General features: G+C 39.7%; 1 protein-coding gene across 8 annotated transcripts in view; it reads right to left on the minus strand.

Moving 5' to 3' along the window:
- The window catches only part of MED12L (mediator complex subunit 12L), a 365,084-nt gene that overhangs the window by 278,596 nt on the left and 67,168 nt on the right, over positions 1-19,320 (minus strand). For all 8 annotated transcript variants that reach the window (XM_054247017.2, XM_078354011.1, XM_054247016.2 and 5 more), the window contains exons 5-10: positions 12,973-13,142; positions 10,523-10,633; positions 9,219-9,488; positions 5,277-5,426; positions 4,138-4,237; positions 3,685-3,821 (exon numbers count right to left, since the gene is read on the minus strand). In XM_054247017.2, coding sequence (XP_054102992.1) covers positions 3,685-3,821; positions 4,138-4,237; positions 5,277-5,426; positions 9,219-9,488; positions 10,523-10,633; positions 12,973-13,142 — 938 coding nt within the window. The remainder of the gene's footprint in view (positions 1-3,684; positions 3,822-4,137; positions 4,238-5,276; positions 5,427-9,218; positions 9,489-10,522; positions 10,634-12,972; positions 13,143-19,320) is intronic.

Raw genomic sequence — 19,320 nt, forward strand, 5'->3', positions numbered from 1 at the left:
AGACCAGCCTGGCCAACATGGTGAAAGCCCATCTCTACTAAAAATATAAAATAATTAACTGGGCAGGCACCTGTAATCCCAGCTACTCAGGAGGCTGAGGCAGGAGAATCACTTGAACCCCGGAGGCGGAGGTTGCAGTGAAGCAAGGTAACGTCACTGCACTCCAGCCTGGTGGCAAGACTCTGTCTCAAAAAAAAAAAAATAAAATAACAGTAACTCCTGTTAAAGAGTAAACAGAGAGAAAAAACTTTGTGACTTGATTTCATATACATATATACCTTGATGTATACACCATACATACAGATGCCAAAGACATACTTCAAAAATTAATTTAGGCCAGGTATGGTTGCTCATGCCTGTAATCCCAGCACTTTGGGAGTCCAGGGCAGATGGATCACTTAAGACTAGGAGTTCAAGACCAGCCTGGCTACAAATACAAAAATTAGCCAAGCACAGTGGTGTGTACCTGTAATCCCAGCTACTGGGGAGGCTGAGACATGAGAATTGTTTGAACCCGAGAGGCGGAGGTTGCAGTGAGCCAAGATAGTACCACTGCACTCTAGCCTGGGTGACAGACTAAGACTGTCTTGAAAAAATAATAATAATTTAATGTTAAGTATTATAGAAGGATCTGTCTATTCTGTTATCCTTTTTGCCAGATTAAGAAAGGGTGACCAATCTGAATTACAGGTTTAAAATATAGTTTCTGTCTTACTCATAAAACAGTATTGTAACCACAAAGCAACCACTTGCTCACATCAAATGTTTCTGAAATTGAGTCAACATTCAAAACAATTACTGCTAAATGGGGCAGCACTGACGGTCCTTCCAGAGAAGTGCATTTCCAGTCTCCAGGACTCTCATCCCTGAGTACACGTTGCCCCCTAGTGGCAGGCCCCTCCCTACAGCCTGGGAGAAGTCACTCAGGTAGAGGAAGCTTCCAGCAGTGATCTCCAAATATTTCTCACATACACTCTCTCAGCTCAAAGAGTTTTTGTAGTAAAAACTTTCAACACATACTTATTTATAACTTCCATACCTATACTACCATATTACATTGATTATAAAACGGAGACAAAAGACGCTTTTAAAAATTACAATCTGAACAGAAGTTCTAATCATTTCTTCTTGTACCCTAATGGCTCATTGCAAGCACCCACTCTGGAGATACCTGTGCTTTACAGAGAACCCCACAGTGTGATTTCATTCAGAAAAATCACAACATAATTTCTGCCCTTTTTAAAAAACAACAACAACAACAACAATTTTTCTTGAGAGTGCTATGAGTAACTTAAGTGTCTGCGGGTGAATGAGGCAATAATCCTTAAGTTAGCCAGTGTCCACACTCTGAAGGGATATAGTCAGGCTAACCACAACACTAAGTTGGTTTTGATGGTCTTGGTAAAACCCTTACCAGGAAACAGAATAACTTTTATTCAATATTTAGTGCAGGAAGCTAAACAATCCAAGACCTCCTGAATTTTGCGTATCCCTACTTTCCTTCCTTCCAGATTACTCACCTATACGTATTGAAAATCTTAGTATTCATGAGGCCTTTTATCTAAGAAAGTCTTTACTAAAAATAGACTTTAAATTTTCCACCCAAAAAGAGCATGTACCACTCTAACCTGCCTCAGTAAACAGAGGATAGTATCAGCATGCTCTACTGAAGTACGGAGGCATTGCTACTGACACACACGATGAATTTAAAAAGTACACTCAATGGGTCCCTTGCTCTCAACATTCTGAATGATCCTAGCTGGCACCACTGGTCTTGAACCATATCTTTGAGAAGCAAGGTGATGACTCAAAAATTATTCCAAAAAGAATAATAATCTGGAATACGTATCAGGCTCACATAAAGGTTAAGAGAAGGAAAGGTTTCTGATGGTTGTTACTGTTCTTTCATCTTTTCTTTCCACTTATGCATTCCCAAAAGCTAGTTGAAACATCAAGGATACTTGCCATCGGTTAACTAAGGTAATGAAGGTGTCTTAAAACTTACCTCCACAGTCCTGGTGCCTAGCACAAGCTGGATATATCACTGTCAGTTTTCATTGTGAAAAGAAGACAAACTTTTTATTTCTCCCCAAGGTTGAGGGAAAAAAAAATTGAAAATTCTAGTTTTTAGGGCAATTCATTCATGAAACAATCTATTGCTAGAAAAGCATAAGATAAAAATTGGCTGTGATTATTAATTTTAGATATTAACCGGCTAGGCTACTGTATCCGGTTGTTTGGTCAAACACCAGTCTAGATGTTGCGGAAAAGATTTTTTAAAGATGTGATTAAGATTTAAATCAGACTTTGAGTAAAGCAGATTACATTCTAAAATGTGTGTGGGCCTAATCTAGCCGATAAAGAGCCTTAAAAGACTGAGGTCCCAGCCAGGCGCGGTGGCTCACACCTCTAATCCCAGCACGTTGGGAGGCCGAGAAGGGCGAATCACCAGGTCAGAAGAGTTCAAGACCAGCCTGGCCAACATTGTGAAACCCGTGTCTACTAAAAATACAAAAAATTGGTGGGGCACAGTGGCTCATCCCTGTAATCCCAGCAGTTTGGGAGGCTGAGGTGGGCAGATCACCTGAGGTTGGGAGTTCAAGACCAGCCTGACCAACATGGATGAACCCCATCTCTACTAAACATACAAAAATTAGATGGGTGTGGTGGCACATGCCTGTAATCCCAGCTATTCGGAAGGCTGAGGCAGAAAAATCATTTGAACCCGGGAGGCAGAGACTGCAGTGAGCTGAGACTGTGGCATTGCACTCCAGCCCAGGCAAAATGAGAGAGACTCCATCTCAAAAAAAAAAATTAGCTGGGCTTTGGTGGTGGGCACCTGTAATCCCAGCTACTCGGGAGGCTGAGGCAGGAGAATTGCTTGAACCCAGGAGGTGGAGGTTGCAGTAAGCCGAGATGGCGCCACTGCACTCCAGCCCAGGCAACAGACTGAGACTCCATCTCAAACAAACAAACAAATGAAAAAAACTGAGGTCCCCAGAGGAAGAAATAATTCTGCCTCCAAACTGCCTTCGGACTCAAGACTGCAACATCAATTCTTCCCTGAGTCTCCAGCCTGCCCTGAATAGCTCCAATTTGCCAGCCCCATAATCACATGAGCCAATTCCTTAATATAAATACCCCTTTCTTTCTTCTCCCCTTTTCTCTCTCTAGGCAGATATAAATATGTATGTATACACCCATATACATACAAACATCTAACATACACTTTTTTTTCCTGTTGGTTCTATTTTTCTGTAGAACCCTGCCTAATACATTGTCTAAGGATTTTTGAAAGATCATGACCACAAGTATTCATGCACTGCCCTCTGCTGTGCTAAATGTTAAAATACATTCCACCTAAGTTAAGGCTAGCCCACTGTATTAAGTCCAATCACTAAATGAAAGCTATTCTTCTAAAACTAAAATTGGAGAGTGATGGTAAAAGGGCCAAGAAAAATCTTGCCAGTCAATAAATCAATATTCCTAGGTAGACAAGTCCCACTGACTTTTCATTTTAATAATGGTGGGTAATCTTAGTCCAATAATAAAATGATTTCAAAGTGTGTATGTCTTCATATGATACTGTACTTCATAGAAAAGATTTCACCAGAGTTTCCTAAAAAAGAAAGAAGAAAATACACTAAAAAAAAAAGGTAAAAAGAAGAAAAAAAAATTAACTACCTCTTGGTTATCTTTGTTTTGGTTTGGCCAGAAAATCTTATGATAAAGTGTCTCCATTGAATTGCTGGAATCAGTCCGGTCAAAACAGTGACGATCCAAAACTTCCAACGTGTGCAAAACCCGACTAATAGTCACCCCTATTGGCAGAAATTAAAGTGGTTAATGAAGCCAAAAACAGAGTAACACAGAACAGAATCACCATTCTATACGAGGCAAAAGAAATTTTAAAAATTATCATTTTTGGCATATGCTACCAAACAATCATCAACAAAACCAAACTTGACATTCTGGACAGCCAGGATCTAAAAGGCATAAACTGAAGAATGTCCTCAAAATTCACCAGGTGGCTCTGTTAAAAAGCTTCCTTATTCATGGGGAGTGGTTTGCAAGAAGCAGAAACACTGCATAAACTCCAACATTCAAAGTCACTCGTTCCTCTGCGGTGTTCTGTACCTGCTGTGGATTCTTGGCACTTGTCAAATGACCACCGAACCTCCACTGCACGGCCTCTTTGTTTTATCTGTTGTTCTACTTCATAAATCCTTGCCCGAACCTGAAAGATAATTGCTTCTAATTAACTTGTGCTTGAAATGGCACAGTGGCTGTCTAAATCACGTCAGGTTTTTCTACGTGAGTCAAGTATCTTACGGCGAACTATAACCTTGACTGCATTGTAAAAAACACAGCCCGTGGCCCAAGAAGTGAATTTTTACAATTTACAAATGGTAATTCAATGTCAGTTTTCAATAATAAAGGCTCAAATAATAAATGCCTGCAGAATTTGTTTTACAAGTGAAATCTCTTTTTCAGGATACCACATGGAAAGATGAATGTTCTAAAATAATCTCTTGGTCAGGCGCAGTGGTTCACACCTGTAATCCCATGACTTTGGGAGGCCGAGGAGAGCAGATCACGAGGTCAGGAGTTCCTGATCAGCCTGGCCAATATAGTGAAACCCTGTCTCTACTAAAAATACAAAAAGTAGCCGGCCATGGTGGCACACACCTGTAATGCCAGCTACTGGGATTGAACCTGGGAGGCAGAGTTTGCAGTGAGCCAAGATCATGCCACTGCATACCAGTCTTGGCAACAGAGCAAGACTCTGTCTCAAATAAATAAATAATCTCTTTGAGCCATTCTTTCATGTGTGAAAGCAACTTGAAATGTTTTACTAGTTTAAGAAGTGGTAAAAGATGGGAATCTTATTCTAAATATTAATCACAATCCTATGGTTCAAGTCACATAAAATTGAAACAACCCAGTACTAATAAGAACATATAACACTTACTAATTAGCCAAACTACTACAGGAGTCATGGTCACGTACTAGAACCACCACCATAATTACAGTCTGGTGGCAGAACTCTCAGCAAGAACTGTTCAGCGAGACAGTGAAAAGAAAGGGTGCAACTTCATGAATTTCTGTGGTTCTGAAGAGGCTAAACAATTCTCTAAGGTCACCCAGAGTGTTAGCAGGCAAAACTGGGAATAGCACCCAAGCATCTAGATACTAAAACCTGGACTTGACTCACTGTACCCTGATGCCTCTCAAGGATGAAAACAGCCATCAAGTCACTGAAATATAAAGTCTACCTGCTGATTGAAAGCTGTGTTCCCGCCCGGCATGGGGAGGCTGGAAGGGGCCACCTGCAACAGATCCAGGGGTGAGCCTGGGTTTGCACTCTTATTCTCATTTGTGGAGTAATTCCACACCAAGGCACTTGGGCAACAGAGAGTGACAGTCTGGAAATGAAACAGGAGACATTGGATATTCAGAGAAAGGAGAAAAGCATAACAATAGCTAAACAGTAAAAATGACATCCTGTCATTACTATATCATAGTTAGTTTAAAATACGAGCATTTTACCCCATTCTCAACTTCGCAATTGAGAAGGCAAAACTAAAAATTACAAAGTTGCAAGAGAGGAAGTACAGCTATTGAGAAATTAAGGAACATAATAATTCATAAGCTAATACTCCAATACAGGAACCTGCAGGAACTTTAAAAAAATGCAGTAATCATCACTTAAAAATTGTCACTTAAACCAATTTTTCATGCAATTAAAAACATGAGATGAAATTAGGATATATACTTTCTAAGGCTGTAAAAGCTAAAAAAAATTATTTAAAAACAGAAACAAAATCAAATAATGATGTAATAGTAGCTTCAATGCTGGGCAGGCAGGCGGTAACCCTGGACAAGGGGTTGACAGACTTTTTCTATAAAAAGCCTGATAGTAAATGTTTTAAGCTTTCCAGGCTACCTACAGTTTTTGTCACATATTCTTCCTTTTTTTTTTAATAATGCATTAAAAACATAAATCCTATTTCTACCTTGCGGGCTAAATTTAGTCCACAACCTGTAGTTTGCTCACCCTTGCCCTAGAAATTTACAGACATTCTTTACTCAACCAGATGTACTTTAAATGACCATCTTACTTAGAGGTCACAACAACCCGATGATCTAGGTAGTGTTATTCCCCACCTTTACCAAAGAAGAATAAATATGACCACATAGGAGATTAGCAACCAACCAAGTTTGATTTCATGAATAACACACATGCTCAGAACACTATGTTATCCTGCTGTCCCCTAAACATAAACATCATAGCCCACATTTAATTAAGCTAATTACTCTTACTCTGTGCTGAACACTGTCTTGAAAGCTTTCTGTCATCATAATCTTAACTCTATGAGGTAATGAAGTAAGAACTGTCATTACTCCCCACTCAGACATGGGGAAACAGAGGCTCAAGGTCACAGTTACCAAGTGGCAGAGTGAGGCTTAAAATCAGGTCTGTAATAGCTTTAAGTGTATATCTAAGCCATTATTATGCTCCCATGCCACTCAACAGCATACAGCGTAAGCTTAGAGAAAGAATGCAATTTTTTTTCAAAAATGTGAAAATAAATACAAAAGGCTGGCCAAGCACCGTGGCTCACACATATAATCCCAGTGCTCTGGGAAGCCAAGATAGAAGGATTGCTTGAGCCCAGGAGCTTGAAACCAACCTGGGCAACACAGGGAAACCCCATCTCTACAAAAAATTTAAAAATTAGTTGGTAATGGTGATGCACACCTGTAGTCCCAGCTACTCAGGAGGCTGAGGTGGGAGGATCACTTACTTGAGGCAGGAGGATCGCCTGAGCCCAGGAGGTCCAGGCTGCAGTGAGTGATGATTGTGCCACTGCACTCCAGCATGGGTGACAGAGCAAGACCCTGTCTCAATCAATTCATCAATCAATTAAAAAAAAAAAACTAAATTCTGAGGTCTAGGAGTCATCTTTGTGGAAACCAGATGATAGATACAAAGAATGTCAAGTCCCTGAATCTTTTTCCACTCGGCTGTATTCCTACTGCCTTCCTCCTGCCAGTGACTATGTGGAGTTCTCAACTCCTCCTGACAGAGCCCTTCTCTGTGTCCTTGATTCCAAAGCCCTCTAATACCCAGGGCACTGATCAAATACTTCTCCTTCTCCTATTTGCTCTTAACTTACGAACAAGTTCAAATCTGCCCACCAAAAACAAATTTTTTTAACTCTCCACTCAACTGCCATCTTTATCACTATCCATTCTCTTCCCTTCATAAACATGTTTCTCAAAAGAACAGTTAGTACTATTTCTTCTTATTCTCCATCCCTCCTCGACATTTCTTAATTTGGGTCCTTATCCACCATTCAATTAAACAGCTCTTAAGAACATCACCAATGAACACTATATTGTCAAAGACAACTTCAGCCATCTTCTGGCCAGACGCCTCCAATACTCTAGGCATTGCCCACTACTCATTCCTTTTTGAAACTTTCTGCAGACCCCAGTTTAGCATACTGGTTGAGTGTGGACTCTGGATCCTGATTGCTTTGGTTTGGATTCCAGCTTGGCCACTTTCTTGCTCTGTAACCTATGCATTATTAACGTTATAAGAAGAATAATGGTTCCCATCTCATAGGCTAGTTCCAAGGACTAAACAACTTAATAACGTATGTTACAACTTAGAACAATGCCTAGAACATAGTAAATGCTATTCCTATGCTAATATAATTATGACAGTATTACTGCTATTCTCATCATCTTTGGGTAACAATACCCTCTTCCTCTTCTCTCTCCAATCTGGCCAATCTTCCTAGTCTTTGTCATGGACTTCCCCTCTGCCCGACTCTTAAGCACTCCTGTCCTTCAGGTTCACAGACTCTCTCTCACTAAAAAATTCTTCAGGCAATCTCACTCCCTCTTGGATTTTTCAAAGCCAAAGTTTTTGAAGGATTCAAATCCACACAACCAGCCAATTGTCTGCCAAATCTTTAGAAGTGGACATGTAACAACTCTTGAACATGTCCATTTGGAGATTCTAAAGGACAAAACAGTCCAAAATACTCCAAAGCTGAACTAACTGAAATGCTTCCAAACCGATTTGCCTTGCAAGCCTCCTTCTTTCCTACCTCCCCGCTCCCACAAATCTTCCCTCTACCGTGACCAATACAACCTAACAACATTACACAACTACCTGAGTCATTTTGCTGCATAAAACCCTCTGATGACATCTCACTCATAAAGCCCACAGGGCACCCTCTAGTCCGTGAACCCCCAACAGATTTTATAATTTATGTCCCACTGATACCAACCTACAGAAAAGATAACTGACCAACCTCTGGGCCTCTTCCCATACTGTTTCCTCTGTCGGGAAACTTTGACTCCTTTTTACTTTCGTTGTCAACTCACTAGAAGAAGTAAAAAATTTCTTTCACAAAGCCTCTGTGAATTTTAGGTTGGGCTGTAAGTTCCCCTCTTCAACTACCTTGGTCCCCTGTGCATCTCCCCACTGGCCCTTGTCATGTTATTTGGAAACTGTCCATTTATGATCCTGTTTCCCTGACAAGACAGTAAACTCTGCCAGAGTGCAGGCCATGTCTTGAGGGCCAACTCTGTTTCAAAGCTCCTCAGTATACAGCAGAACACACTAAGAGATCAAGAAATACAAATTGAACACTAATACAAACTAAATAGAAACTAAGCTGTGAGCTTGTCAAGGGCACGGCTGTATCTCATTCCTGATATTCCTGATAGTATAAGCCCAGCAACCAGCATGTTACTGGATGTTCAAGGATAACAATGCTTGGAAGATGAATGGAGCCTGATACATGATTTGGACTTTAAAGAAACACAGACCGGCAACCAACCCAAGATGTGAACCGGGAAAGATTAAAAATGCTGGCTGGAGAAGCTGTCTTTCCAGAAGAACAATAATATAACTAACTTATTCTGTGGGCTCCCCAAAGGATTTTTAATTGAACTGCTTAATGAACCTAATAAAGGACAACGGCAATAACTTTCTCCTAGATGAATGCAACAAATTTTCTCTCAGCTTGATCCCTCACAGGGAAATAAAAACATAAAATTTCAATCGATAAATTATTTGGGTGAGGAAAAAACAAAACAGTTGTAGAAGTTCAACTAGAGAATTGAAAATGCCATTCCCAACTCAATCACTTCCCACGCTGAATTTTAACATAAAGTAACAAGGGCCAAGGACTTACCTGCAACATACAACTAAGTCCATAAACCAGGGGACCATGCTGTGCACAGGAAAGAAAATCTGAGAAGGCCAGCTGCACAGGGCTCATGCCAGGGCCGGGGGGGCCAGGGCTGGGGGCCCCGATACTCGAGTTGTTTGGTCCTATCATCATGTGGGGTGAGTGGGCAGCAAGGAGGTTGGGGCTATCACTCAGCAGCAAGGAAAGACGCCGGGCACAAAAGTAGGCAAGACGACGAGACAGGTAGGCCGACTGAACAAACTCATCTGAATACTGAGAAGTAGAAGGACACCAGACTTCAGTCATGTCTTATGCGTCTTGGTTAAATAACTATTTTAACATAGACTTTCTTTCATTTAAAAAAGAAAAAAAACTTCAAAGATATAAAGCAAGTGCTGTCCAATAGAAATAGAATGTGAGCCACAGGTGTAATTTTAAAGTTTCTAGGGGCCATGAAAAAAATAAGAAACAGGCAAAAAGTAGAAGATTAATGTATTTTATTTAGCCCAATATATCCAAAATGTTATCATTTCAACCAGTAATCAACATAAAAAGTACAACTGTTATACACTTTCTCATACTAAGTCTGAAATCTGGTGTGCATTTTACACTTAGAGCACACATCAATTTGGACTGGTCACATTTCAAGAGCTCAATAGCCACATCTGGCTAGTGGCCATTGTAATGGACAGTGCAGGTACAGACTATTTCAAGGGAGAGACACAGGACCCTGTGGTGTAGTCTGTGGGGAGGGTATGAGAGTGAAAGGGAGAACTGCTGCTCATTGGATATTCTTTCACTTTGCTTAAATTATAAAATATATGTATCACTTAAGAAATTTTTTAAAATAAATCTCACCCAGATACTTCAAATATAAGCACGTCTTAGACCAATCATCAAAACAAAAAGTTTCCTCCCCAAGAATCTCAAAGACTTGTCAAAAGAATGTAGAACATCCTTTATCTTCGAAAGGGATAATTTGTTTTGTTTTCACAGAAATCTGTGTTATTACAGGGAGACAGTATTTTAAAAGTTGGTTGCTTTGCTCAGTGATGGGAGAAATCAATGTGAGTAAAATTACTTAAAACTTGGGACACATGGATAAAAACTACAAACATGGTTAATACAAATGATGGATAAAACTTATTAGAAGCCTTTATCACCTCATATTTTGTAGCATCAAAGACATTTTTTCCTTCCATTTCAAAGGATTTTTTTTCCTTTTCCTCCTCCACTTACCTAATCATTCTTATCAGACTCATTTCTTGCTCATAAAACCAACTGCCTCAAGGGGACATGTACTATACCTGCAGCATTAGTGGTAACAAAAGTTTAAGAAGATCATCATCCATTGGTCTGATTTTTTCTAAAACATCCAGGATCCATGTCAAATATTCATGTTTTTCTAGCATTCCTTCCTTAAATGAACAAAGAAAAATTACATTAATAACGTTAAAGACGAAAAAGCACTGTCATTCTTATGCTTAAGTCAAATTTTACTACTTTTTTGCTGCTGTTAAACAGTCTCAATGAACACAGTCCAAATTCTAAACAAATCAAAGAACTAATCTGTTGTGTATAGTTTTTTTGTTTTTTAGTAATCTGCTCAAAATTGAGAAAAATTAATTCCAACAACAGCAACAACAACAACAAACTTCAGAGGCTTTCACACCCACAGGGTGTGTCAAGCTCCTGGCTAGATTTTGGGGGAGTATGAACTCATGCTCATAGAAGGAAACTTGGATTTCAGTGACAATTAAAAAGAAGATAAGCACTGATCACACCATCATTTTAACAAAAGTTTGAAAACCCCATCAGATCCAATGCCCCACAATAGCTTCTTTCACTATCCTAAAATTAGTGTCAGATACTATCACCTATCTATAAAATATAACCTTAAACATCAATATGATGACCTAATACCAGAAATGAAAGGAGCTATGATAAAATCACGTATAAGCCATTTCAACACAACTACAATAAAAAAACAATAATACCCCCAAGAATTTCTAAAATGTGCCACAGGGGTGACACAGCTCCTAGTGAGACCACTAATCTTGATATAAGCACTACAAGCATCTTTTGTCTATTGCCTTCAAATACATATACACATATATATAGACATACACAGTATGACATTCTATGCATACATAGATTTAATATCCTATTACAGTTTTATATTATAATTCACAGAATGAAAGAATCTTTGAGACAGAAATCTGGGAAAGACACATACTTTTATGGTCATTCTGGTAACAAACTTAGTAGGTCATACGAAATTTGACTTTGTTCCTAGCAACTGTTAGGTATCCAGTGTCCCACTGTAATGGTTATTAAGGAGTCATGGGAAAATATTACACTGATAAATTATAGCTCAGAGTATTTCAAGGTCTACAATGAGGCCACACTGACATGACATCAAGGTATACTTCCTGCTAATTTCTAATTTTTTTCAATGTTTAGAGTCAAGAACAGTTAAAAAGTCACAAAAAAGCACAATTTAAAAGTTTAGTAGCAGGAAAGTGAGTTCTAAAATAATAAATATAGGTACAGTTTTTATTTGTCAATTTAAAGTTAATTTAAATGTTTTTTTAAAAAGAGACGAAACAGAATTTTCCATTAAGGTATAAGAGATGGTAACTTCAAGATTCAAAAAAAAAAAAAGGATCTTCATAAACAATAGTCCATCCTGTAGACGCTTTGTTTATATACCCATGCCCTTGTTTCTGCATATATTTGTCTTCATGTGTATGAATTAGGGTCTGTTTCACATTTCAGAATATGGCAAATTGAAATATAACGAACTTTTAAAACTTAACATTACTATTTCAATTATATTCATTCCTTCAGGACCTAACTGCTTTCAATACTCCTAATATGTAATTCTTCCAAAAATATTAAGCATGCTGAGAGACACTTTTTCCAAGATGCAGACTAAATTCTGAGCTCAGTAAAAGTCATAAAAGCTCAGGGCAGTCACTGAAGTAGTCCCTCTTCTAAATGGAACTAGGATTTGTTTTTACTGACTTAAAAACTAACAACATTACATCTCAAAAAGACCTTATTTTATCCTATGTTGAGCTCTTAGAAGAGCCTGAAAATTTTAATAAAGGTTCCAAAGGGAAAACTTAGAAACCACATGTCCCCTCCCTCTTTAATCAAGACAACAGTTACTAAAATCTCTGCTAATAAGAAGACATGAACTGAATTCATCTCTCCTATTTTACAGCCCAAGCTCCCTCTTGAGGTCAACATTATGTACATCCGTTTGTCTGGGTGAGAGTCAGTCATTCCTCCACGCCCCTACCAGCCCCATCCCCCTGACCCGCCATGCGACCCATTGTGCATTTTCAGCTGCAGTTGAATTAAGACAACCTTTCTCTGCAACAACTTGGGTCTAAAGGAGGTCTGCTACCACAGAAGGTATCAGCACAAAGATGTTTTTGAATAAATATATTCAATCTTGCAAAATAAAAGGTTTAGAAGGATTATATTTAATAGTCCAATTACAAAGTAATTAATAGCACTCAAAGAGTTGACATGATTGAAAGCTGGAGATCAATATGTATAATGAGCTGTCATCCCAGGGCAGATGTGTTACCCTGAATACAATTCAACGTGAGAAATGTCAGACTGCTTTCTTTGAACATATTGGTTGGTATAAAAATACGATTTAACCCCAGAATACCAAACTATAAGAAACTTGCTCTCTTCTTAAAAGCATGGCACACAATTTTGCATGTCTTCGAAAGGTTACCTGGAACATGTGAAATGCTAGCTTTTCGTTGTATTCCCACTGCTTCATGGCTTGCTCCACCTCTGGTGGCACAGGGACAGGGCCATCACCAGAGCTGGAGGCCATGTGGTAAAAGTCAGAAATCTTAGCCAACTGCTCTCGAAGATATCTGGTAGATATCTGTGTCCACTCTGCATTTAAAAAAGAAGAAAAACATGAGTTTCTAGACACATGGGTTTAAGAATTACACTTTTTCTTCCCCTTTCTGATTATCTCGAGGGTGTATTGACAAAACAAACATCTGCTCCCTAAAAATGGTTTGTGCCTGTACAAGCAGTGCTCAGAAAAGGATGCCCACCCCAACGTCCCTCCAGAATGCATGCTAGTGTGAGGTGGCCTGCCGTGTGGCAGCTCTACCCTTGCCCTTCCATGACTCTTAACCTAGGAGAATAGATGTTTACTCTCAAATGAGGTCCACCTGGTGATCCTCCTGGTTAAACATCAGTTAGTATACCAAAAAAAAAAAGGAGGGGGGCAAAGCAGGACAGAATGGTGAAGGGGAAACCTGAAGGAATCTCAAATTCTACAGCAAAAGAATTCAAAAGCCCCCAAAAGCAGCTCTCTTAGGGTCCATTTTTCAGGCTCCATGTTGGATTTCAAATATGCCTAATTAAGATTTGTTTTGTTTTTGTCAGTTTTTAAGAGGACAGACATTCTTTCACTGCAGCTGGACCATGAAAGCATTCCAACCCGCATTGCCCCAGGATGTGTCAGGAACACCGGCAAGGCTTCCCTCCTGGCAATCATCTGGACCTTCAATTATTCTACCCTCCTCAGCCAACACCAAGTGCCCCAAAACTCGGGGAGGGTGAAGTCAGAAATGGTGGGGAGCAACAAACAGTAGGATACTGGAAAGGAAACAACCAAAGTAGCATCAGAAAAAGCAAAAATCACTAAAATTATTCAAAAATGTCTGCCATAGGGGCACAAATTATATCAGTGTGTTGCCTCTGGCAACCAAGAGGGATGTGATGCCAACTTTAGCCCATTCTGTGGATAAAAATGTAATAATTGCATGCTCACAGCCAAATTTCCCCAAGGATTAGCAAACAGCGTTTCAGAAGAAATCACCCTACTGAAACATTACCACACAATGCTGTTTTCCAATTATTTGGCAGTAAGTTCTCCCACCTTTTATTTTGACAAAAAAAAGAGTAGAAACTAAACCTCTGTTAATCATTGAGTGCTTTGTTTTTATTTTAAATATTTAAAATTATTTAACAGAACACAGAGATAACTACTGTTAAGTTTTCATCTAAACCACTTATTTTAATTGTGTCTTATTTAAAATTAAAATTTAAATGCACGCTGGAGTTGTTAAACTTCGGTAACAAGCCAGTGCCCAAAGATGAACAGATACTAGGTCGACATTCTGTTCCCAGTTTAATAGGTTTTCCGAAAGCACCAATAACAGATCACAAAGTTAGTCCACGGGCATTAAAAACAGTGCACTATCTATGTCATCAAGTTCTTCTGCCCTGTTATGGACTAACAGTCTCATGACACTCCCTTGTTCAACAAAACAAAATACCAACCATCAGATGAGACAAGTTTAGCTTAGCTATAATAAGCAAAAACAAAAATAACAAGGATCCAAATCCTAGCTTTTGTATGCCAAGCCTTGCTATTAACTCACTCTCAATATGGTACTATTCTCAATATCCCCACTGAATATTTTAGCCTCAAGAGCTAAAAATATTAATAACACATACATTTATACACACCTATTTTGTCTAGGGTATATCTTCTTAAGATTTTTTTGAATATACGAGAAATACAAGTTCATTATAGAAAATGTATATGGTAGACATGAAAAGAAACACCTTCTGTAATGCCATCATCCAAAATCATGAAATATTTCAACATATATCTTTCTGTCTTTTTATTTTAAGTATGCATGAATGTTTTAATAAACATACACATACCTTTTTTTTAAATGTCGTCGAATATACTATTCCACAATCTGAACTCCTTTTGGGAGTCCATAAATAAATCCTTTTAACCCCATGCTTTAAGTGTACTTAATGGACTTAAAGTTCTCATATCAATCAGATAGATTTAGGGCTCTGGGACATAAGACAATTGAGTGGATAAGGATTAGTAAAACTGCAATCAAAAATTAAAAATAGAGGCCAGGCGCGGTGGCTCACGTCTGTAATCCCAGCACTTTGGGAGGCCGAGCAGGCAGATCATGAGGTCAAGAGATTGAGACCATCCTGGCCAACATGGTGAAACCCTGTCTCTACTAAAAATCACAAAAATCAGCTGGGCGAAGTGGCGCACGCCTGTAGTCCCAGCTACTCAGGAGGCTGAGGCAGGAGAATTGCTTGAACCTGGGAGGTGGAGGTTGCAGTGAGCCAAGATTGCACCACTGCACTCCAGCCTGGCCCCTGGTGACAGAGCGAAACTCTGTCTCAAAAAAAAAAAAAAATTAAAAATAGAAAATAACACATGTTGATCAGTACTGTACTCCTTAATAATTATTAATGATGTTGATAATTATTCACAACTAGGTAATGGTAATAAAAGGGGACAAATGAGTGGACTGTGGCCAGATGGACCTACTTTCAACTCAGCTTTCAGTCCTGAGTGCACAGCAGAATGGTGCCCAGAACTTTTAACAAATACCAGTGCCTTAGGCCCCACCCCATCAGTTTCTAATTTAATTAGTCTGGAGTAGAGCCCCAGCTTCAGGTGATAAAAAGAAAACAGAAGGCTAGGTGCAGTGGCTCACTCCTGTAATCCTAGCACTTTGGGAGGCTGAGGCAGGTGGATCACCTGAGGTCAGGAGATCGAGACCGGTCTGGCCAACATGGTGAAACCCCATCTTTTAAATAATATAAAAATTAGGTGTGATGGTAGAGCCTGAAATCACAGCTACTCAGGAGGCTGAGGCAGGAGAATTGCTTGAACCCAGGAAGCGAAGGATGCAGTGAGCAGAGATGGCACCACTTCACTCCAGCCTGGGGCCTGGGAGACAGAGCAAGACTCTGTCTCAAAAAAGAAAAGAAAAGAAATGGATACAGATCATAGCAAAGATGGAGGGGCAGGGAATGTTCAGAGGTAGAAAATACAAAGAAAGTGACTATGGAAGCTACTCTGAAAGTGGAGCAGTCCTAAATTCAGGCAATGCAGATGATGTGAATACATGTGTAGTTGTGGATGTTAAATAGAACTTCATGTCCATGAAGCTAGATTATCAGAATGTTTATGATCATTAATGTTACTGAGAGTTGTGTCAGGGGTCAGGATTGAAAAGAATGACAGCTTTTTTGGACCATACTCTCCCTAGCATCCAGAATCCTGGAACCACTATTCCATCTTTGTTAATGCCTAACCCTAGGAACAGAAGGCTGACCTGGAAGGGGTTTCTGAGGTCATGCAGTCCACCCTACCATTTTAGAGGTATTGGCACTGTAATCTTGGTCACCTATGCACAGCTAAACCAGTACTACACTGAGTGCTTTGTGTTAGTAGTACAAAAACAGCGTCTCGCCCTAGTATATGAAAACAGGTAAATTATAAACACATAACGGATGACAGCAGAGATGTGCCACATTACATACGAGCAGCTCCTCCCAGGCCTGGGATACCTGCAGTATTAAAAAGAGAACTGGGAGCTCAGCAGAGGAGGAACACCCACCATGGAGGCAAATACAGAGCATGCCAAATGCAGCAAGGCTCACAAAGGTCACCAGCAGTGTTACACCAACAGAGCGGTAGTACAGGGCAGTATTTAGTGCTATTAGCAGAATGGACTTTGAAACAGGATGGTCCTGGGGTCCAAATCTAAGATCTGCCACGTATTAGCTGTGCAACCTGGAGCAAGAGATTTGCCTCTGCTAAATCTCAATCTCCCCATTTGAAAGATAGGGATTAATAATATACATATACCTCAGAGTCACTATGAGTCACTTAGCATGAAACAAGCAATGCAAAATCAGTGGTAGCTATTATCACCATCAGGATGAAAAGTTAACTAGAAAGGAAATTGACAGACCTTGAATATCAATGGACAGCACCTCCTGTAACTAACGTAAGATCCCACGTCTGCCTCAGTTAATGCCCCATGATTAATATAATCCAGGCAACACTCTGGGTAAGTATTTATGGAATCAATGTCAGTTTCACTATTCTGGACATTCATTGGGCTGGGTGGTGGATCACACCTGTAATCTCAAACACTTCGGGAGGCTGAGGCAAGACGACTGCTTGAGCCCATGAGTTCAAGACCAGCTTGGGCAACACTGTGAGACATCATTGTTACAGAAAAAATAAACAATATTAGCCGGGCATGGTAGCACACACCTGTAGTCCCAACTGCTCAGCAGGCTGAAATCAAAGGACCACTTGAGCCCAGAAGATAAAAGCTGCAGTGAGCCCAGACTACTCCAGTGCACTCCAGCCTGGGCAACTGAGTAAGACCCTGTCTCCAAAAAAAAAAAAAAAACCTTCAATGGATCCACAATTCTTAATGAATTAAGGCCAAACTCTTTAGCTGGGAATGAAAATCATTTCAAACACTACCATTTCTCACTATACTAGCTTCAGTTGCTTCCTCTCTCATGTTTGCAGTGCTTAATCCATCTAAAACACAGGCAGACTTCATTTTATTACACTCTGCCTTACTGTGCTTCATAGATACTGCATTTCTTCTTCACAAATTGAAGGTTTGTGGCACCATTTTCCCAACAGCATATGCTTACGTCATGACCCTGTGTTACATTTTGGTAATTCTCTCAATGTTTCAAACTTTTCCATTATTATTATATCTGTCATGGTGATCTGTAATCAGTGATCTTTGAGTGACTATTATAAATGTCTTGAGGTGCCACAAACCACTCCCATGTAAGACAGCAAACTTAATAGAGAAATGTTGTGTGTGTTCCAGCAACCTGTCTCTGTCCCACATCTCTCTCTCTCCCCACCCCACCTCGGCCTCCCTCTTTCCTGAGATACAATATTGAAATTAGGCCAATGAATGAACCTACAATGGCCTTTAAACATTTAAGTGAAAGGAAGAGTCACACATCTCACTGTAAATCAAAATCTAGAAATGATTAAGCTCAGTGAAGAGGACATGTTAAAAGCCAAAACATGACAAAACCAAGGTCTCTTATGCCCAACAGCCAAGTTGTAGATACAAAGGAAACGATCTTGAAGGAAATTAAAAATGCTACTTCAGTGGACACACAAATGATAAGAAAGCAAAACAACTTTATTGCTGATACAGAACAAGTTTCAGTGGTCTGGACAGAAGATCAAACCAGCCACAACGTGCTGTGCAGGCAAAAGCCTAATGCAGGGAAAGGCCTCAATTCTCTTCAATTCTAGTAAGACTAAGAGAAGAAGCTACAGAAGAAAAGCTGGAAGCTAGCAGGAGCTAGTACATGCAGTTTAAGCAAAGAAGCCATTGCACAATATTAAAGTATGAGGTGAAGCAGCAATGCTGACGTAGAAGCTCCAGCAAGTTATCCAGAAGATCTAGCTGGGATCATTGACGAAGGTGACTACAGTGAACAACAGATTTTCAAGTTAGACAAAACAGCCTTCTGCTGGAAGAAGATGCCATCTCGTTTCATAGCTAGAAACGAGAAATCAAGGCCTAGCCTTAAAACACAGGCTGACTCTCTTGTTTGGGGCTGATGTGGCTGATGACTAAGCTAAGGCTGAGGCTAATTACCATTTGGAAAAGCCTAAGGCCTTTAAGAAGTATGCTAAATCTAATCAGCCTGTTCTCTATTAACAAAACAACAAAGCCTAGATGACATCACATTTGTTTACAATGTGGCTTACAGAATATTTTTAAGCCTACTCTTGAGATCTACCGCTCAGAAAAAAAAGAGATACGTTTCAAACATTACTGCTCTATGACAATGCATCTGGTTACCCAAGAACTTTGAGAGAGATGTACAAGGAGATCAATGTTGTTTTCATGCCTGTTAACATGACATCCATTCTGTAGCCCATGATCAAGTAATGTTGACTTTCAAATCTTATTATTTAAGAAATATTTCATTAAGCCATAGTTGCCATAGATAGTGATTCCTCTGATGGATCTGGGCACAGTGAATTGAAAAGCTTCTGGAAAGGATTCACCATTCTAGATCCCATTAAGAACACTTGTGATTCATGTGCCAGGGGGTCAAATATTGACTTCAACAAGAGTTTGGAAGAAGTTGATTCCAATCTTCATGGATGAGTTTGAGAGGTTCAAGACTTCAGTGGAGGAGATAGCAACAGATGTGGTGGAACCAGCAAGAGAAATAGAAGTGGAGTCTAAAGATGGGACTGAATTGCTGCAGCCTC

This window comes from Callithrix jacchus, chromosome 17, assembly GCF_049354715.1.
Source record: "Callithrix jacchus isolate 240 chromosome 17, calJac240_pri, whole genome shotgun sequence".
Lineage (NCBI taxonomy): Eukaryota > Metazoa > Chordata > Mammalia > Primates > Cebidae > Callithrix > Callithrix jacchus.